General features: G+C 46.3%; 1 protein-coding gene across 12 annotated transcripts in view; it reads right to left on the reverse strand.

The window, feature by feature from the left end:
• Nucleotides 1–16,402, reverse strand: part of TBC1D24 (TBC1 domain family member 24) — a 104,068-nt gene that overhangs the window by 45,127 nt on the left and 42,539 nt on the right. For all 12 annotated transcript variants that reach the window (XM_065558664.1, XM_065558665.1, XM_065558662.1 and 9 more), the window contains 4 exons: nucleotides 8,714–8,872; nucleotides 4,194–4,257; nucleotides 1,656–1,751; nucleotides 927–1,161 (listed from right to left, as the gene is read on the reverse strand). In XM_065558664.1, coding sequence (XP_065414736.1) covers nucleotides 927–1,161; nucleotides 1,656–1,751; nucleotides 4,194–4,257; nucleotides 8,714–8,872 — 554 coding nt within the window. The remainder of the gene's footprint in view (nucleotides 1–926; nucleotides 1,162–1,655; nucleotides 1,752–4,193; nucleotides 4,258–8,713; nucleotides 8,873–16,402) is intronic.

The following is a 16,402-nucleotide window of genomic DNA, read 5'->3' on the forward strand; positions in this document are numbered from 1 at the left end:
AACAAAATGAAGGGTATTGTCTGAAGAGCAGTTACACAAGAAAGACAGTTAGATAAGGCACAACATACTGGAGGGGTCAGTGCAGTGAAAATCCTGTTCTGTGTCAGAGACTGGACAAGGCAGTAATTCCCACATACAGCTCTGACGCACTAAGATGGATGTGACTAGTACTGCCTCCCTTAATAAGAGAGCTTTGTGATGAGCCACGATACACCATCACTGGTCTCCGATTGTCATGTGCTCTCTAGCTTTCAACTGACCTTGTGTTGTGAGCTGGTTGGGTTTGGAGCAGGCCAACCCACTGTGGACTACAGTGCATATTACTAAATAGGAATCAGTAGGCACTAGATGTTACAGCTGAAGTCTTGATGTGGTAACCATCGGACTAGATGCTCTCAAAAGCAGGTCTCTTCCAACCCTGTTATCAGATTTTAGTAGACGCGCTTTAAAACTGCAGCTGTCAGAAAAACTGTTTTGGGGAAAACTTCTCAGTACATAACTGTTGTCAGCATTTTCAATCATAACTGACTACTTTATTAGTTAATAGGCTTTTGCCACAGTCAGCAGCACTGTAGACCCACTATAGTTGCAGCAGAGCAAGCTGCTGTATTCTAGTTCACCTTGTGCTTCAACACCACTTCATTGCCAGCTTAGTCCTTATTCCAGAATTATTTGCAATCATGTGTGCAGAAGAACATAGGTGGAGCTGTGCCTGCAGCATCTAGTTCTTACACTGTTTTCTCTTTAGAAGTGTGATATCCAAGTTTTGATACAAAATTTGGCAGAGCAGGATGTTTTCATAGTCACTTTTCTCACTCTAGCTACAGTAAGAATGGCATAAATGCTACAAGCAGCTTGACTGATTTTTTGCTGTGATAGGCAGGAAGAGCTGACAGAATAATTGCATGGATCCTGCACAGACTTACCTATGATGATGCACTCGTTGCTGCCAGCCATGAACATGGAAGCAGTTTTTGAAGGCAAGTTGAAGTGACGAGCAGCTAGAAAGGGAGAAAGACGATCCGAGGAGTCCGAGGGGATACTGCTGGAGGACAGGACAGTGGAAACCTGCGTGGACTTAGCCCCTGGCTCAGAAGTAGTCATGGCCAGTTCGGGGTGCTTGATTATCACCCACTCATAGCGTTCCACTTCTGGCTGCAGCTAGGTGAGAGGAAAAGAGAAGACAGCCAGGAATCAGTTGGTGAGTATCCATTCCACTAAGGATTCTGAATACAAAGCAGCCCTGGAGCTGCTCAGACACTGCCAGTATCACTGGTGAGTGATTCAGATTAACCCTTTGGCATAATGGACAGGAATGGTGCCAGAAAGACCTCTGCCATGTAGAGGATTGAGAATAAGACTTGGTAATACGTGGTGGTTTCTGAATTACCTTACTACATATGGCATGCATCCACGCCCAGGTCTTGTGAGAATCATTCTGTACTCAGGAAAAAGGCCCTCCCCATAAAGTTGAATAGGAAATCTCCTACCACACCCTTTCATAAGGGATTCCATAGACTTTAAGGCCAGAAGGGCATGGGCTGGATCACAAGCTTGTCAGCCCATATATTCCACTCTAAGTGGAAAAGGGGAGTTACTGATTAGCTATTAAAATCCAGTCATCTCCATGAGGCAGAGCTGCGATTACTACTTACCCTGAATACAAAGCATTCTCCTGTCCCAAAGAAACTCAGTTTATTCCCTCCTCGCCTGCGCTCGCTCCAGTCAGTTGACAAATAAGCGCCACAGACCTAGAGCAAAGGGCAAGGTCAGGAGGCTTTTCACCAGTTACTACTAATAAGAAACAGGGTATTTTAAATTCACTGATACCAAAAGGTTTTGGAGCCCACAACTCAAGGTCTAATGTAGTTTAATGTTGAAAGTCTCAAGATCAGTGGATTAAGAGGACACAAGTAATTTAGACCTAAAGCTAGATCTAGATTCTGATCAGCTGGGGAATGGCCTGCAGATTCTAAATTTTAAAAATTATTTTACATCCACCAGTTCTGAGAGAAAGGATGATCCAGTGGATAGGCTGCTAGCCTTGGACTCTGGAGAACAAGGGTCAATTCCCTGCTCTGCTCTGCCACAGACTTCCTGTGTGACCATGGGTGAGTCATTTAGCCTCTCTGTGCCCCAGTTCCCCATCTGTACAATGGAGATAATAGCCCTGCCTAGCACCAAAGGGGGGTTGTTAGGTGCTCAGATATTATGGCGGGGGAGGGGGGGCATGTAAGTACCACAGGAAGAAGCATAATAGACAGACCTAGTTGCACAGAAATAAAATTGTGGAAGCCAAATAGCCACTTCCTTGTTTTGGTACCAAAAGCATCAACACTCGTATCAGAGCACGAGACTTGGCTGTGCAGCAGCTGCGAACAGGCAATAATTCCAGAGAACTACAAGCATGTCTGCTGCCTTCAACAATCTCGTCCACAGCAGCAAGTGCAGATGAATTGGTGCTGAGCCCAGTTTAACTGCTAGGATAGCCCAGGACATACACCACTCTAGACTCTGTCAGACAGCCTGGTTTCACACATTCAGCACAACTTGTGCTAGGTTAGGCATGCAGTTAAATCTCTTTCAGCACCCAGTGGCGCTGGGACCCTTTTAATAGTGGGGGTGCTGAAAGCCAGCCCCCTTACCCCTGTCCACACACCCTGATCTGAGGCCGGGAGCAGTACTATGTTTCCAGGAGGGGGAGACCTGGACAGGGGTAAGGGGGCAAAGGCTGGGGCCAGCAGTCAGGACCCTGGGAGCAGGGCCTGGGAGCGGAGTCCCAGGCACAGGGCCAGCGACCGGGATCCTGCAGCACCCCCCACACCTCTAGTTCCTGTGCCTATGTCAGCACCAGCAGAACTTCTCCCACTGCTGACACCCATTAGCAATGAGTAGCTTTGCTAGCATAGAAAAGGCTAATGAAGCTTACACAGAAGGTAACAAAAAGGTGGCCTAATACTGGAATTTGCTCCATTAGAAGCAAGAAAAAAACCCAACACAATATCTGAAGGGAAGTGGGGAAATTAGTAAATTATTTTTTCTAGCTTCTAAGATGCAATTATAAACATGGAAAGTACAAAACAGAAAATAGACAGTGTCCTTTTACACTATTCACATTTCTCCCCTTCCTTCCTCTTCTTCCTTATTTTCTAAGGGGTCACATAACAGATCACTATTTGCTCTCTTCATGCAGAGGTCAGCAGCACCTGCACAGCTAGAGCTAATAGCACTCTATAGGCCAAGAGGCAAACTAAATTTATGATGGCAGATGCACTCTTTCCCCTTCCTCTGGATATCATGGGCACCACACCAGCCACTTACCTAGCCCCTGTGGCCTGAGGATTAGAAACAATGGGACAAATTCTGCTTTAATTTACTTGCATGTAAACCCAATGAAACTGACCCCTGCAGACTGCAATGGCACTATATGTGAGCAACAAAGCACAATGAGGCCTCCACTGCTGCAGGAGTTTGGTGTAGCCATCCAGCAAGGATAAAACCAGAGAGAAATCCACAGGCTGCAGCAGGAGCTCAATATTGTAATGGAATTTTAAAAGCCACACAGTATTTAGCAGCAGGCCCTCACTCTCTGCCACCAGAGGACCTCTACTCATGTGCAGTGGCTCATCTCAGAGCTCCATGAAATTTCACTCCTATTGTGCATTTGGTTTTATCATAACCATAAGATAAGAACTCTAATTTTTTTTTTGGTGTAATAGGAAACCCAGTACTGCTTTCCCTTTTGAGCACTACTACTGTACCAGGTTATCCTTGAGCAAAAGGAAAATGCCTTCTCTAGATCACAAAAATCCAGTTCAGCACAATCCCACAGGCTCTCACTTCAGTCCTCATCCTAACAGGGCACGTACATAATAAAATGGATGTCAGGGATCTCGTGGAAGTTACTGCAATCTGGTACCATTGCCACCATCACATATGGACTACAACAAAGGGGATGCCAGACCTGGACCCAGGTTAAAATATTTAATCTGGTATAAAATTTACTGGAGGTCCCCCATGGCTAGTGAACACCACAGGGAGTACCTAAGTCAAAAGCATGTGGCCATAAGAAATGAATTTCTACACCATCTCCTTCTTCCTTGTATAATAAGCTGTGTAGGATAGGATGGGTTTTAGGCAACCAGGTGGTATGTGGCATCACCATTTCCTCAGTTACCTTTTACCCTACTTACCTCTTTGGCTGTTGTCTTGATCATGAGGAGAGTTGGTTCATGTCCTTCGCTGTGAGAATAGAACCTGGTATGTGAAGAGATGGCTCCTTAAGCAAACATCACACTGCTTACATTAACTGTTGTATGTGATCTACAGTGCCCGAACTACCTCTCCAGCCTAAGATTTGTTTGCTGGCATGAGGTACAATGATTGCTCGGGGCTGACTGTACCATTGCCAGCATCTCCAAAAACATAAGGCAGAGGATAGCAGCAAGCTCTGAAAAAGACTAGGGGCCTGATTCTCCATTGACTTGCACCTTGCAGAGACACCTGAGCACAGTAGGGGGGGGAAGACACTACCGAATCGGAACAGCATCATTTTACAATCACTTTGCATGGGGTAAATGACTATGCAAGGTACCAGACAGCAGAGAATCAGGCCCTGTGTGTTGGTGTCATGGTGCATTAAGAGCTTTCTGCCTCTACAGGGAAATGCTGAGGCTCATTCCTCTCACTGATGTGTGTCACTCTCACAGGCTCTCTGTGCTGGGACAGAAGACGAAGGAACCCACTTATCTGTTTCTTTCTCTTGGTAATTCACTCTTGGTAGCTTCACCTCCCATCCCGTTTATTTGTCATTTTTGTAAACACAGGATCAGATCAAGGATAATGCCTTTCATCTGATGCCAAGTTATTGCTATAACAAATTCACTTGTCTTGGGAACAGAGCAAGACTGACATATTTTGACTGTTAATTTTTAGGCTGTACCATTTTAACACATTTCAGGGATAAAAGCAACTTCACAGGAGACAACTGGGGAAGTGGATTTTGCTAGGCTATTTTTATTTTCAGGAATTTTTTTTAAACCACATACCTGGATTTTTAAAATCCATGACAGCTCTCCCCCAAACTAAACTCCTGTTGTTACACTCTTCCTGCCAGTCCCATCCTGCATATTTTTAAGTTCCTCTTTCCTTTTGCAGCTTATCCTTTCCCTTCTTCTTCCCAAGGGTAGAGTAAGCAACCTCTGCTTATTGTTATCATGAGAAACGTGAAGCTTTCAGAGCGCCAGTGTGCATTGCTCCGAAGGGACTGGCAGGTTGGGGCTCATCTCCTGGGTTAAGACAAGTCTTAGGCCTGATCTACACGACAGCGTTAGGTCGACATAAGGCCACTTATCCCGACCTAATTATGTTAGTGTACACACTACAGCCTTGCTCCTGCCGATGTGCCATACTACACCGACATAACTCCACTTCCACGAGATGAGTAGGGCTTATGCTGGTGTAGTTAGGGTGACGTGCGTTACTTACATCTATTGGCTGTCATTCTTGTCATGCAATTGATAAGAAAGCTGGCTCCTGGCTCCCCAGCTGGGCTGCATCCTGGTCTCAGCTCCAAGCTGCGCTGCTGCTCAGGCTCCTGGCTCCCCACTTTCAGCTGGGTTGCTACCTGGGCTCTTGGCTCCCTACCAGACTCCAGGTGCGGATTTCCCTGCTCCAGCTGCCCCTCTGAGGCTCTCTACTCCCTGCCGGGAATGAGGCTGGCCCCTTGGGCTCTCAGCTCCCTGCTCCCCACTGGGAGCACAGCTGTGCCCGGTGGGGAGCTTCAGCAATGTAAGATCTTTGTGAGTGACTGGTCATCATCAACCCAGCCAGTTACAGCAGTTACATTTTCACGCTTAGCATGATTTAAATATTTTCATTAGGGACACGGATAATGAGTGGAGAGTAGGGCTTATACAATTTGCAGATGACACTTAACTGAGAGAGGTGGGAAAGTGGCAGATTAACTCATGATGCCCATGGAGCCTGTGCCCAGGGGCCACGGCCAATTTGGGGGCACCTGCAGGAGCACCATAACCTGTGTAGAAGTGTGTGGGGGGGGGCCCCCACCGGCACTAGAACTATGGTCCTGCCCCTTGCTCCTCTTCTTCCCCCTTGAGGCCGCGTTCCCTGGCTAGGCTGGAAGCCGAAGCTGGGCTGTGGTAAGAGCTGCCCAGGGAGCCTGGGCTGTTGTGGGGAGCCCCGGACCCTCCACCCTGGGTGGGGTGTCAGGGTGCCCGAGAGCAACCCCTGGCCTGTGTCCCTAATAAATCTTAATCCACCTCTGATTCATAGATTCTGGGACTGGAAGGGACCTCGAGAGGTCATCGAGTCCAGTCCCCTGCCCGCATGGCAGGACCAAATACTGTCTAGACCATCCCTGATAGACATTTATCTAACCTACTCTTAAATATCTCCAGAGATGGAGATTCCACAACCTCCCTAGGCAATTTATTCCAATGTTTAACCACCCTGACAGTTAGGAACTTTTTCCTAATGTCCAACCTAAACCTCTCTTGTTGCAGTTTAAGCCCATTACTTCTTGTTCTATCCTTAGAGACTAAGGTGAACAAGTTTTCTCCCTCCTCCTTATGACACCCTTTTAGATACCAGAAAACTGCTATCATGTCCCCTATCAGTCTTCTCTTTCCAAACTAAACAAACCCAATTCTTTCAGCCTTCCTTCATAGGTCATGTTCTCAAGACCTTTAATCATTCTTGTTGCTCTTCTCTGGACCCTCTCCAATTTCTCCACCTCTTTCTTAAAATGCGGTGCCCAGAACTGGACACAATACTCCAGTTGAGGCCTAACCAGCGCAGAGTAGAGCGGAAGAATGACTTCTCGTGTCTTGCTCACAACACACCTGTTAATACATCCCAGAATCATGTTTGCTTTTTTTGCAACAGCATCACACTGTTGACTCATATTTAGCTTGTGGTCCACTATAACCCCTAGATCCCTTTCTGCCGTACTCCTTCCTAGACAGTATCTTCCCATTCTGTATGTGTGAAATTGATTTTTCCTTCCTAAGTGGAGCACTTTGCATTGGTCTTTGTTAAACTTCATCCTGTTTACCTCAGACCATTTCTCCAATTTGTCCAGATCATTTTGAATTATGACCCTGTCCTCCAAAGCAGTTGCAAACCCTCCCAGTTTGGTATCGTCTGCAAACTTAATAAGTTTACTTTCTCTGGGTGGGAAGCGTGTTGGAGAATAGGATTGGCATTCAAAACAACCTTGAGAAACTGGATATTTGGTCTGAAATAATAGAACTGGAAGGGACCTCAAGAGGTCATCTTGTCCAGTCCCCTGCACTCAAGGCAGGACTAAGTATTATCAACAAGATGAAATTCAATAACGAGAAATACTACACTTAGGAAGGAAAAAAAAAATCAAATGTACAACTACAAAATGGGGAATGATTGGCTAGGAGATAGTATTGCTAAAAAGAATCTGGGGGTTATAGTTGATCACAAACTGAATACGAGCCAGCAATGTGATACAGGTGGGAAAACAGCGAATATTATTCTGGGTTGTATTAACATGAGTGTTGTATATAAGATATTGGAGGTAATTGTCACACTCTACTTGGCAGGGATGAGGTCTCAGCTGGAGTGCTGTATCCAGTTCTGGGCACTACACTTTTGGAGAGATGTGGAAAAATTGGAGAGTCCACAGGAGAGCAACAAAACTAATAAAAGGCTTAGAAAACCTGACCCATGAGGAAAGGTTAAAAACCTGGGCATGTTTAGTCTTAAGAAGAGAAGATTGAGAGGGACTGATGATAGTCTTCACATATGTGAAGGGCTGTTCTAAAGAGGACAGTGATCAATTGTTCTCCATGTCCACTGAAGCTAGAACAGGAAGTAAATTGGCTTAATCTGAAGCAAGGGAGATTTAAATTAAATATTAGGAAAAATATCTAACTACAAGGATAGTTAAGCTCTGGAACAGGCCTCCAAGGCAGGATGTGGAATCCCTGTCATTGGCGGTTTTTAAGAACAGATTGGACAAACACCTGTCAGCGTTGGACTAGGTTTACTTGGTCCTGCCTCTGTGCAAGGGGCTGGATTCTATGAGATCTCAAGGTCCCTTCCAGCCTGACATTGCTATGATTCTATGAATTAACTATAATTCCTAAGATTAGCACTCAAACAGTGGTAATTCATGACTAGTACTCACACAGAGGGCTTGTCTTTACTACGGGGTTAAGTTGACATAAGTTATGCTATCTAGCTATGTGAATAATGTAGCTGGAGTTCATGGAGCTTAGGTTGACTTACCACAGTGTCTTCATGGTGCTGAGGCGACAGGAGACGCTCTTCAGTCAACTTCCCTTACTCTTCTCAGACAGCTGAAGTACCAGGGTTGACCAAAGAGTGGTCTGCCATCGATTTAGTGGGTCTTCACTAGACCTGCTAAATCGATCCCAGCTACATTGATTGCAGCAGCGTTGATCTCCCCAGTGGTGGAGTCCAGCCTTAATTGGAGGCAGGACCTTAGCCTCTAATTTTAGAAGCTATCCTTGGGGTAACTGTAACTGAGATGGGGGAGGAGAGATTCAGACTTCCCTGGCATTTGCAATCTATCACTCCCATAATAGTCTTTGGATGCACATTTTGGTGAGCCATGCTTTGGATGAGGATTTCTGTACCCAGTTAGCATTGGTTGGCTGTTCTTTTCTACGTGTACAACAGGGAAAGACGAGGTTACCTGTTTAGGCTGCAGCCATGCTCCAAGGTGGTGAAAAGCAATAGGGGCTGGCAAAGTGCAAAGCGCTCTGGGATCCAGGACCAGATGTCTCTCATCTCTTTCACGCTGACGATTTCGGACTTGAAGTTCTCAGCATGCACTGCCAAGTGCACGTTCTGTCTGTGAAACATGGGAGACACCGTTGAGAGAGAGAAGATAATCTGAAAAGCAACACACAAAGGGGACAGCTGAACGTGAAAACATGCCTAGGTGGAAGTGCCTCGGTAAGTACCCTACTCTCTGAAGCTCCTGGTCACGAGGTGAGGACAGTGTGGTTTGATGAAGGAAAGAAACACTGTTGCTGTTTGGTGGAATCCATGATGATTAGTAGATTTACTGGAGAGAACTTTGCAGCTCTTACTCAGCCATGCTATCAATGGCTGGTGCAGAGGAACTAAATGTTTGAATGAACAGGGGAAATATCAGGACCTTAAAAAACAAATTCAGTTAGATCTGCCACTCAAGGATAGCCCCACTAGTACGAGCACTAGAGAGATACAACCCACAGGGGAGAAAATACAGCAGGTCCAGCCAGATATTCTGACACTTGTTTGTCTCTTGAGTCCTGTTTGTATTTGTGGAATTAGAGAATTCCTGCAAATATCCCAGTCACACAAGAGTTACATAGATCACAGAGTTGCCATCTCCCACAATTTTATCATGAGTCTCATGATATTTGGTGTTTTCTGAAAGCCCTGGCTTCTGAAGTCATAGGATTATTGAGAAGAGGAGGTTACTCACCTGTGCAGTAACTGATGTTCTTCGAGATGAGCGTCCCTGGGGGTGCTCCACTCCAGATGTTGCTGCATCACTGCACCTTCGTTCAGAAATTTTGACAGAAATACTCATACCGGTCGTGCACGTGCAGAGCCTGCCCCACGCGCTGAGTGTGCCTTAATAGTACGTGTGCACGACCAGTCTCCTCAATTCTTTCTCTACAACGGAGACTACCCCAACTCTGAAGTAGAGAGGAGGAGGGTGGGTAGTGGAGCACCCCACAGGGACACTCATCTCAAAGAACGTCAGTTACTGCACAGGTGAGTAACCTACTCTTTGAGAGATGTCCCTGTGGGTGCTCCACTCCAGGTGACGGAAAAGCAGTGTATCTCAAGGAGGTAGGGAGTGCGGATCTGGTAGGAATGCGGTAGATAATACAGCTCTGCCCAATCGTGTATCAGTGAGAGGGCCTTGAGTAAGGGCATAATGCTTAACAAATGTGTGTTCGGAAGTCCAAGTGGTCGCTTTACAGATGTCAGGCAGAGCAACTCTGCATAGAAAAGCCACGGAGGTAGCTACACATCTAGTGGAGTGAGTCCTGATGCAGGCTGGCGGAATTGTCTCCTTTAATTGATAGCACAGGCAGATATAAGTAGAGATCCAGTTGGAAAGTCTCTGGGTGGAAATAGGTGTCCCCTTGGATCGTTCTGCAATGGAGACAAAGAGTCTGGAAGAGTTCCTAAAGCAGAGGTGGGCAAACTACGGGCCACATCCGACCTGCGGGACCTTTCTGTCCGGCCCCATAGCTCCTGGCCCGGGAGGCGAGCCCCCAGCCCCTCCCTTACTGTTCCCCTTCCCTCGCAGCCTCAGCTCACTGCGCCGCCAGTGCAATGCTCTGGCAGAGGGCTGTGATCTCCTGGGGCAGAGCAGCTGCAGAGCCAGGGCCTGACCCAGTGCTCTGTGCTGCGTTATGCGTGGCTGGTTGCAGACAGGTGGCGTGGCTGCCTGTCCTGGTGCAGCCGCGCCGCCAGCCACCGGTGCTCCAGGGAGCGTGGTAAGGGGGGGGAGGGGGGAGTAGCTAGAGGGCAGGGGAGTTTGCGGTGGTGGTGGTCAGGGGCACGGGGGGTGGATAGGGGTCAGGGCAGTCAGAGGGCAGGGAACAGGGGGGTTGAATGGGGGCAGGGACCCCGGGGGGGCTGTCAGGAAGGAGAGGGGAGGTTGGATGGGGTGGCAGGGGGCAGCCAAGGGACAGGGAGGGGGGTGGAGGGGACAGGGGTCCAGGGGGGCTGTTAGGAATGTGAGGAGGGATTGGATGGAGCAGCAGGGGGCAGTCAGGGGTGGAGGTTCTGGGGGCGGTCAGGGGACAGGGAGAAGGGGGGGTTGGATGGGGCGGCGGGGGGGCAGTTAGGGGCAGGAGGTCTGGGTGCGGTAAGGGAGAAGGGGTGGCTGGATGGGGCAGGGGTCCTGGAGGGGCAGTCAGAAAGGAGGGGGGGTTGGATGGGGAGGCAGGGGGGCAGTTAGGAGCAGGGGGTCCAGGCGCAGTCAGGGGACAGAGAGCAGGGGGGATGGATGGGGCAGGGGTCCCGGGGGGCTGTCAGGGAACGGGGGGGTTGGATGGGGCAGGAGTCCCAGGGGGGCTATCAAGGAGCGAGAAGCGGGGAGGAGCCCAGATAAGGGGCGGGGGCCGGGCCACGCGTGGCTGTTTAGGGAGGCACAGTCTCCCCTAACTTGCCCTCCATACTATTTCGGAAACCCAATGCGGCCCTCAGGCCAAAAAGTTTGCCCACCTCTGTCCTAAAGGGTCTGGTTCTATCCAAATAAAAGGACAAAGGCCTGCATACATCCAATGTATGCATTGTGGATTCAGAGGAGTTTGCATGCAGTTTAGGAAACAAGGTTGGCAGGTGTATAGGTTCTTTGATGTGGAATGACTAATGTACCTTTGGAAGAAATTTGGGGTGAAGTCGGAGGGTAACCTTGTCCTTAAAAAATATTGTGTCAGGTGGGTCCTCCATGAGAGCTACTATTTCTCTTGCACGTCTGGTGGAGGTGATTGCCACTAAGAATGCTGTTTTCATAGTTTTCCCAGGGAAAGGAAGAGGACAAGAGCCATGACCCTTGGCGCATCACGACTGCTGTGGCAGTGGACCATGCCACAGTATTGCCCACATCAAGGGCAGCTTGAAGAGCAGTGCGGGAGAAGATTTGTCCCTTGGAAACTATGGCTGTAAATTGTTGTTTCTTTTCTTCTGGAATGTGATCAATAAAGTCCATGAATTTATTGTAATTTTTGTGGTCGTATTTTGCTAGAACGGCCGTATAATTAGTAATGTGAAATTGCAACATGGAAGAAGCGTATACCTTACGTCCGAGCAGATCTAGTCGTTTACTGTCCTTGGCAGAAGGGGTGGAGCGGGGAAACTGGTGTTTGTTCTTTTGGTTAACTGCGTCTACTACCAACGAGTTTGGCGCTAGGTGAGTAAAAAGGAAATCTAAGCCCTTGGAAGGAATAAAGTACTTCCAGTCCGCTTGCTTACAGGTAGGCAGGCTTGCAGCCGGAGTTTGCCAAATGGCCTTGGCAGGTTCTAAAAGGGCTGCGTTGATAGGTAATGCAATTCTAGAAAAAGAAGAGGGCTGCAGGATGTCGGTTAGCTCATGCTGCTGTTCAGGGACTTCCTCCAGGTTAATTTGTAGCTCGTTGGCAACTCTTTTAAACAGGTCTTGAAATTTTGAGAAGTTGTCCAAAGATGTCAGAGGAGGAGGAAGCAATGCTTCATCAGGTGGAACAACTGGTTCTACTGGGTTAGAGAAAAGCCGTGCTTGCTCTTGCAGTTGTGACATGGCTGCCTGGTGTCTGGAGTCAGTAGCAGAGTCGTCAGCTGGTGGTACCAAGCAGGTCTCATGCCTGGCTGCAGTGGTAAAATGAGTGTGGTCCTGAGTATAAGGAGCCCAATATTGCCACTGTGGTGGGAGGGAATGGGTGGTGCCATCCAGGGGTTCACGCACCATGGGGCAAGACCCTCGGAGTAGGACCTGGCAGCTTTTCTATGACCTCTCTGATGGCTGTGGATGGGAAATCTGATAAGGTGAAAATTCTCCCTGCAGCCCAGATTCCTCATCACTGGAGGAAAGCTGTGCAGACCTTGCCTGAGTGTCTGGAGAGAAGTAGGTGTTAAGTAGGGGTGACTGCAAGATAGGTGACAACAACAGGTCCCTCGAGTGTGTGAATTGCGGTGCTGCAGTGCCTATATGAGGGGAGCGCTGAGCAAGAAGAATTTGTTGTGAGGCGGGATTCCTCTGCACTGGCGTCCTGAGTGTTCTGTCACTGCTGGCTAGCTCAAAGGCTGATGGTGCCAGGAGAGTGAGAGGAGCCTGTGGGGGGGGTCAGGCAGGCTAGTATGCGTCGCACCGCTTCCATTGTGGTACTGAACGGTGCCGTGTGAGAGGTAGGCAGCAAAGCCTGAAGCCTCGGCATTGGAGGTTAGTGTGACTGCTGCAGCCGCAGGTGAGTTTCACCCGGCGCATCAAAGGTACTCAGCCTGGGGAGCACGGGGAGGGAAGGAGTACCCGGCCGGAAAAGTCTTATCCCTGCGAATACCTTTTGTGGATGAGAGAGACTGATTTTTTTTGAAGTTTTCTTTTGTCTCTTTGAAGCAAGGGGGCTGTGGTGTATAGAGGAGTCGGAGCCCAGGTCTGAGGCTGGTCCGAGAGATTTTTGCAGCAGGAGTAAGTTTTAACCGCCGCTCCCTGTCTTTGCGTGCCCTGGATTTTAATTTGCTTCAATGGGCACATTTTTGGAGGATGTGGGACTGCATCATTACAGTTAGAGCAGCGCTTAAAACCCGGAGAGCCAGGCATGTTGGAAGCGGCTGCGCTGACAGGAAAAAAGAAAAGTGTTTTTTTTTTTTTTTTTGCTTTAAAGAGAAGAGATACAATAAGAGGGGAAAGAGTTGAAGAAGGGAGAGAAAAAATTCTCTAACAAGTCTGCTGAGCTCCGTCTCAGGCCGGGGACGGTAGAGAAGGAACTGAGGAGACCAGTCGCGCACGCATACCATTAAGGCACACTCAGCGTGTGGGGCAGGCTCTGCGCATGCGCGACCGGTACGAGTACTGCGGTCAAAATCTCAGAGCGAAGGCACAGGGATGCACCAACACCTGGAGTGGAGCACCCACAGGGACATCTCTTGAAGAAGAATCTATGCTTTTGTTAAAAAAAAAAAAAAAAAAAAGCTTTGCATCCTCATGGTTGCAGAGAAAAGCTTGAAAACATGATCCAAGTACACCCTATAGGCTCAGAAACCAAAAGGCAAAGTAAAAGATCCCCAAATTTATTATTTTTTAAAATCACATGATTTTAAAATCCACTCATGATTTGTGAACCCTTGGGATTCGCAATACAAGGATCAATACATTTACCCACCCTTTATTACCCTGGGTTAAAGAAGAAATCAATGTACTCAAACCCATGATAACAGAAGATTTAAAAAATGTTATTGCATCTGTATCTGATGGTGAAGCCAGTTATCACTACAAGTACCACAGCCAAGTACATCTGATGGAAGAGACACAAGGGCTCAAACAAGGTGTTAAAGGATCAGATAGCAATCAGCTGGGCCAAGCTCTGGAGAATCAATTTTGCATTCCACGAGGGTAGCCTGAGTGTGGGAAAGGGTCCCAAGTGTTTGCTAGGTTTTACAGTATTTTTATTTCAGCAATTGTTGTTTTTTCTTTCCCCCACAACTTCACAGAATGCAGAGAAGACCTCATAAATAATGCACTGAGTATTAGTGTAGCGAGGAGCTCCCTACAGTGTGAGAAATGCTACATCACTATGAAAATTTCTACTTGGGAGTCCTGAGTAGCCAGTCATGCATGTGCAGCATTCCTTACTAACGGCTTGCTAAAGAGAGAGATTGGGAGCTGCCCAAAGTCACCAATCCTGGGTCACTTACTGTAGCAAGTGGGGCATCGCTAAGCTGCCTTGCTGTCAGCATTCCTAATGGGGAGGCTGAACATGTATTGGTTTAGGCACAAGTCATTTTAGGAAGCTCACGAACCTTCCGATAGGAATGTTGAATGAGGCTTCCCACTTGCACTACAGCCCTGAATTCTCATCTAACCATCAAGGTACTTAGACAAACCCCATCAGGGTGGATTTGATTTACGTCAAATTGATTTAAATCATGATTTAAATCACTAGTCAGGAAAATTCTATTTAATCATGGATTTCTACATAAAAGTGCATTCTTGTTGGTTGTTATAACCTTAATACATATTCTTCACAACTCAGAGATAGATGTAGGTTTCATTTTTAGAAGGTACACACTATACATTTTTAAAGAGATCTATTTAGAAAACTTTTCAGATAAGTTTTACAGCTATATGAGAAAATGAATGATTGTTTGGTTATTTCATTTATCAAAGGTAATTGAAGCAGATATTTATGAAGTCATTGTGAGGTAAACTATCTCCAATTCAACAGGTTAATCATTAATATTTGGAGGATTTTCTTGCCATGCTGTATTAGGAGGAGAACATAACCAGACAGACATTTAAATTATTTTATTTAACTGAAACAGCAACATTATATATTCTGGATTTTTTTCTTCAACAGCAAACATGTAATATTTTAACAAAACAAGCATAAGAATTTCCAAATTTAAAAACATTCAAGTTTTTTAAAACCAGGTTTGGTTTTGTTAAAATTATTTAACTAAAATAGTTAAATTAAACATTTAAAAAACAAAATTAAATCAACTATGTCAACCAGGTCAACATGAAAAACTTAAAATATTGGCTTCTGTAGCTAACTCAGTTGTCTTCACCTTCATTTTCCTGTTTGTTCATAATCTGGAAAAGAAAAACAAGCTTTCCTGCTTTTTCAAGTTCCAAACGATTTCTCAATTTGGAATGAGTTAGTCCAAAAGAAGAAAATATTCTTTCTACACTGGCTGAAGAAGCTACTGCTGTTAAAAGTGAGATTATCACTTCAACAGTCTCTGAATCCAAGTGTATAAGTGACATCCATCAGTTCACTGGTGTGACTCTCTTTAAAACATCAGCAGCAAACATATATTTCTTCAATGGTTCACCCTTACTCTGAAGTTTATTATAGTCGGCATTATGGAGGGATGATTGCTGGATGTCCATGTCCTAGCCAACTCCTCTTCTTCAGCAGTTAAGGTTTGACCCTGGTACCGAGTATTGAGAATATTTGCAAAAAAAATTGAACTAGAGATAGTGCTTGTCCCATTCGTTTTTTTAATGCTTGTAATTTAACTCGGTTATTGCATATTTCTCTTTTTACATCTCGACTCAGTTCCTTCCAAATTTCAACAGCGTCAGCAATAAAATAGCTATTTTCCTGCATTTTGTTCAAGGCTACAGAAATAGGCTTCAGGGTACACAGCATGTGTTCAACATTTCTCTTAAGCCCAATGTTGAGAACTTTGGCTGTGACAGTGCCATCTATTTTTTCACGATTTTGTTCACAAACAGTCATCAGATTAGGCCAGTTCTTGATATAGTGCTCAAAACAGTCCACTACTGAGTTCCATTGCACGTCTTGTGGGAGAGTTAGCTTGGTTCCTCCCACTTTTTTCAGAGCAGCTGCTGCAAAGTGGTTGTTATGGAAGTATTTTGCAATTTCAGCCTTTATTTCTGGAACACTGAAGTCTTTGGCTAGGAGGTGAATCAAATGAGCACTGCAACTGTGTGTTATTAGCTTTGGACTCTCTTCACTCTCTTCTAAATAATTTCTTCTCATCTTGGATACACTTGCAAAATTGTCTGTGACCAAGCTGCGTACTAGACATTTGAATTTTTTTCCCCACAGTTTGTTATAGCTTTTACTACTACTTCTGATAAGTATTCTGTTGTGTGTGCATTTCCTGATGTATCAATTGTTTCTGTAAGGAAGACATTCCCTTCTTC

This window comes from Chrysemys picta, chromosome 10 (assembly GCF_011386835.1).
Source record: "Chrysemys picta bellii isolate R12L10 chromosome 10, ASM1138683v2, whole genome shotgun sequence".
NCBI classification, from domain to species: domain Eukaryota; kingdom Metazoa; phylum Chordata; order Testudines; family Emydidae; genus Chrysemys; species Chrysemys picta.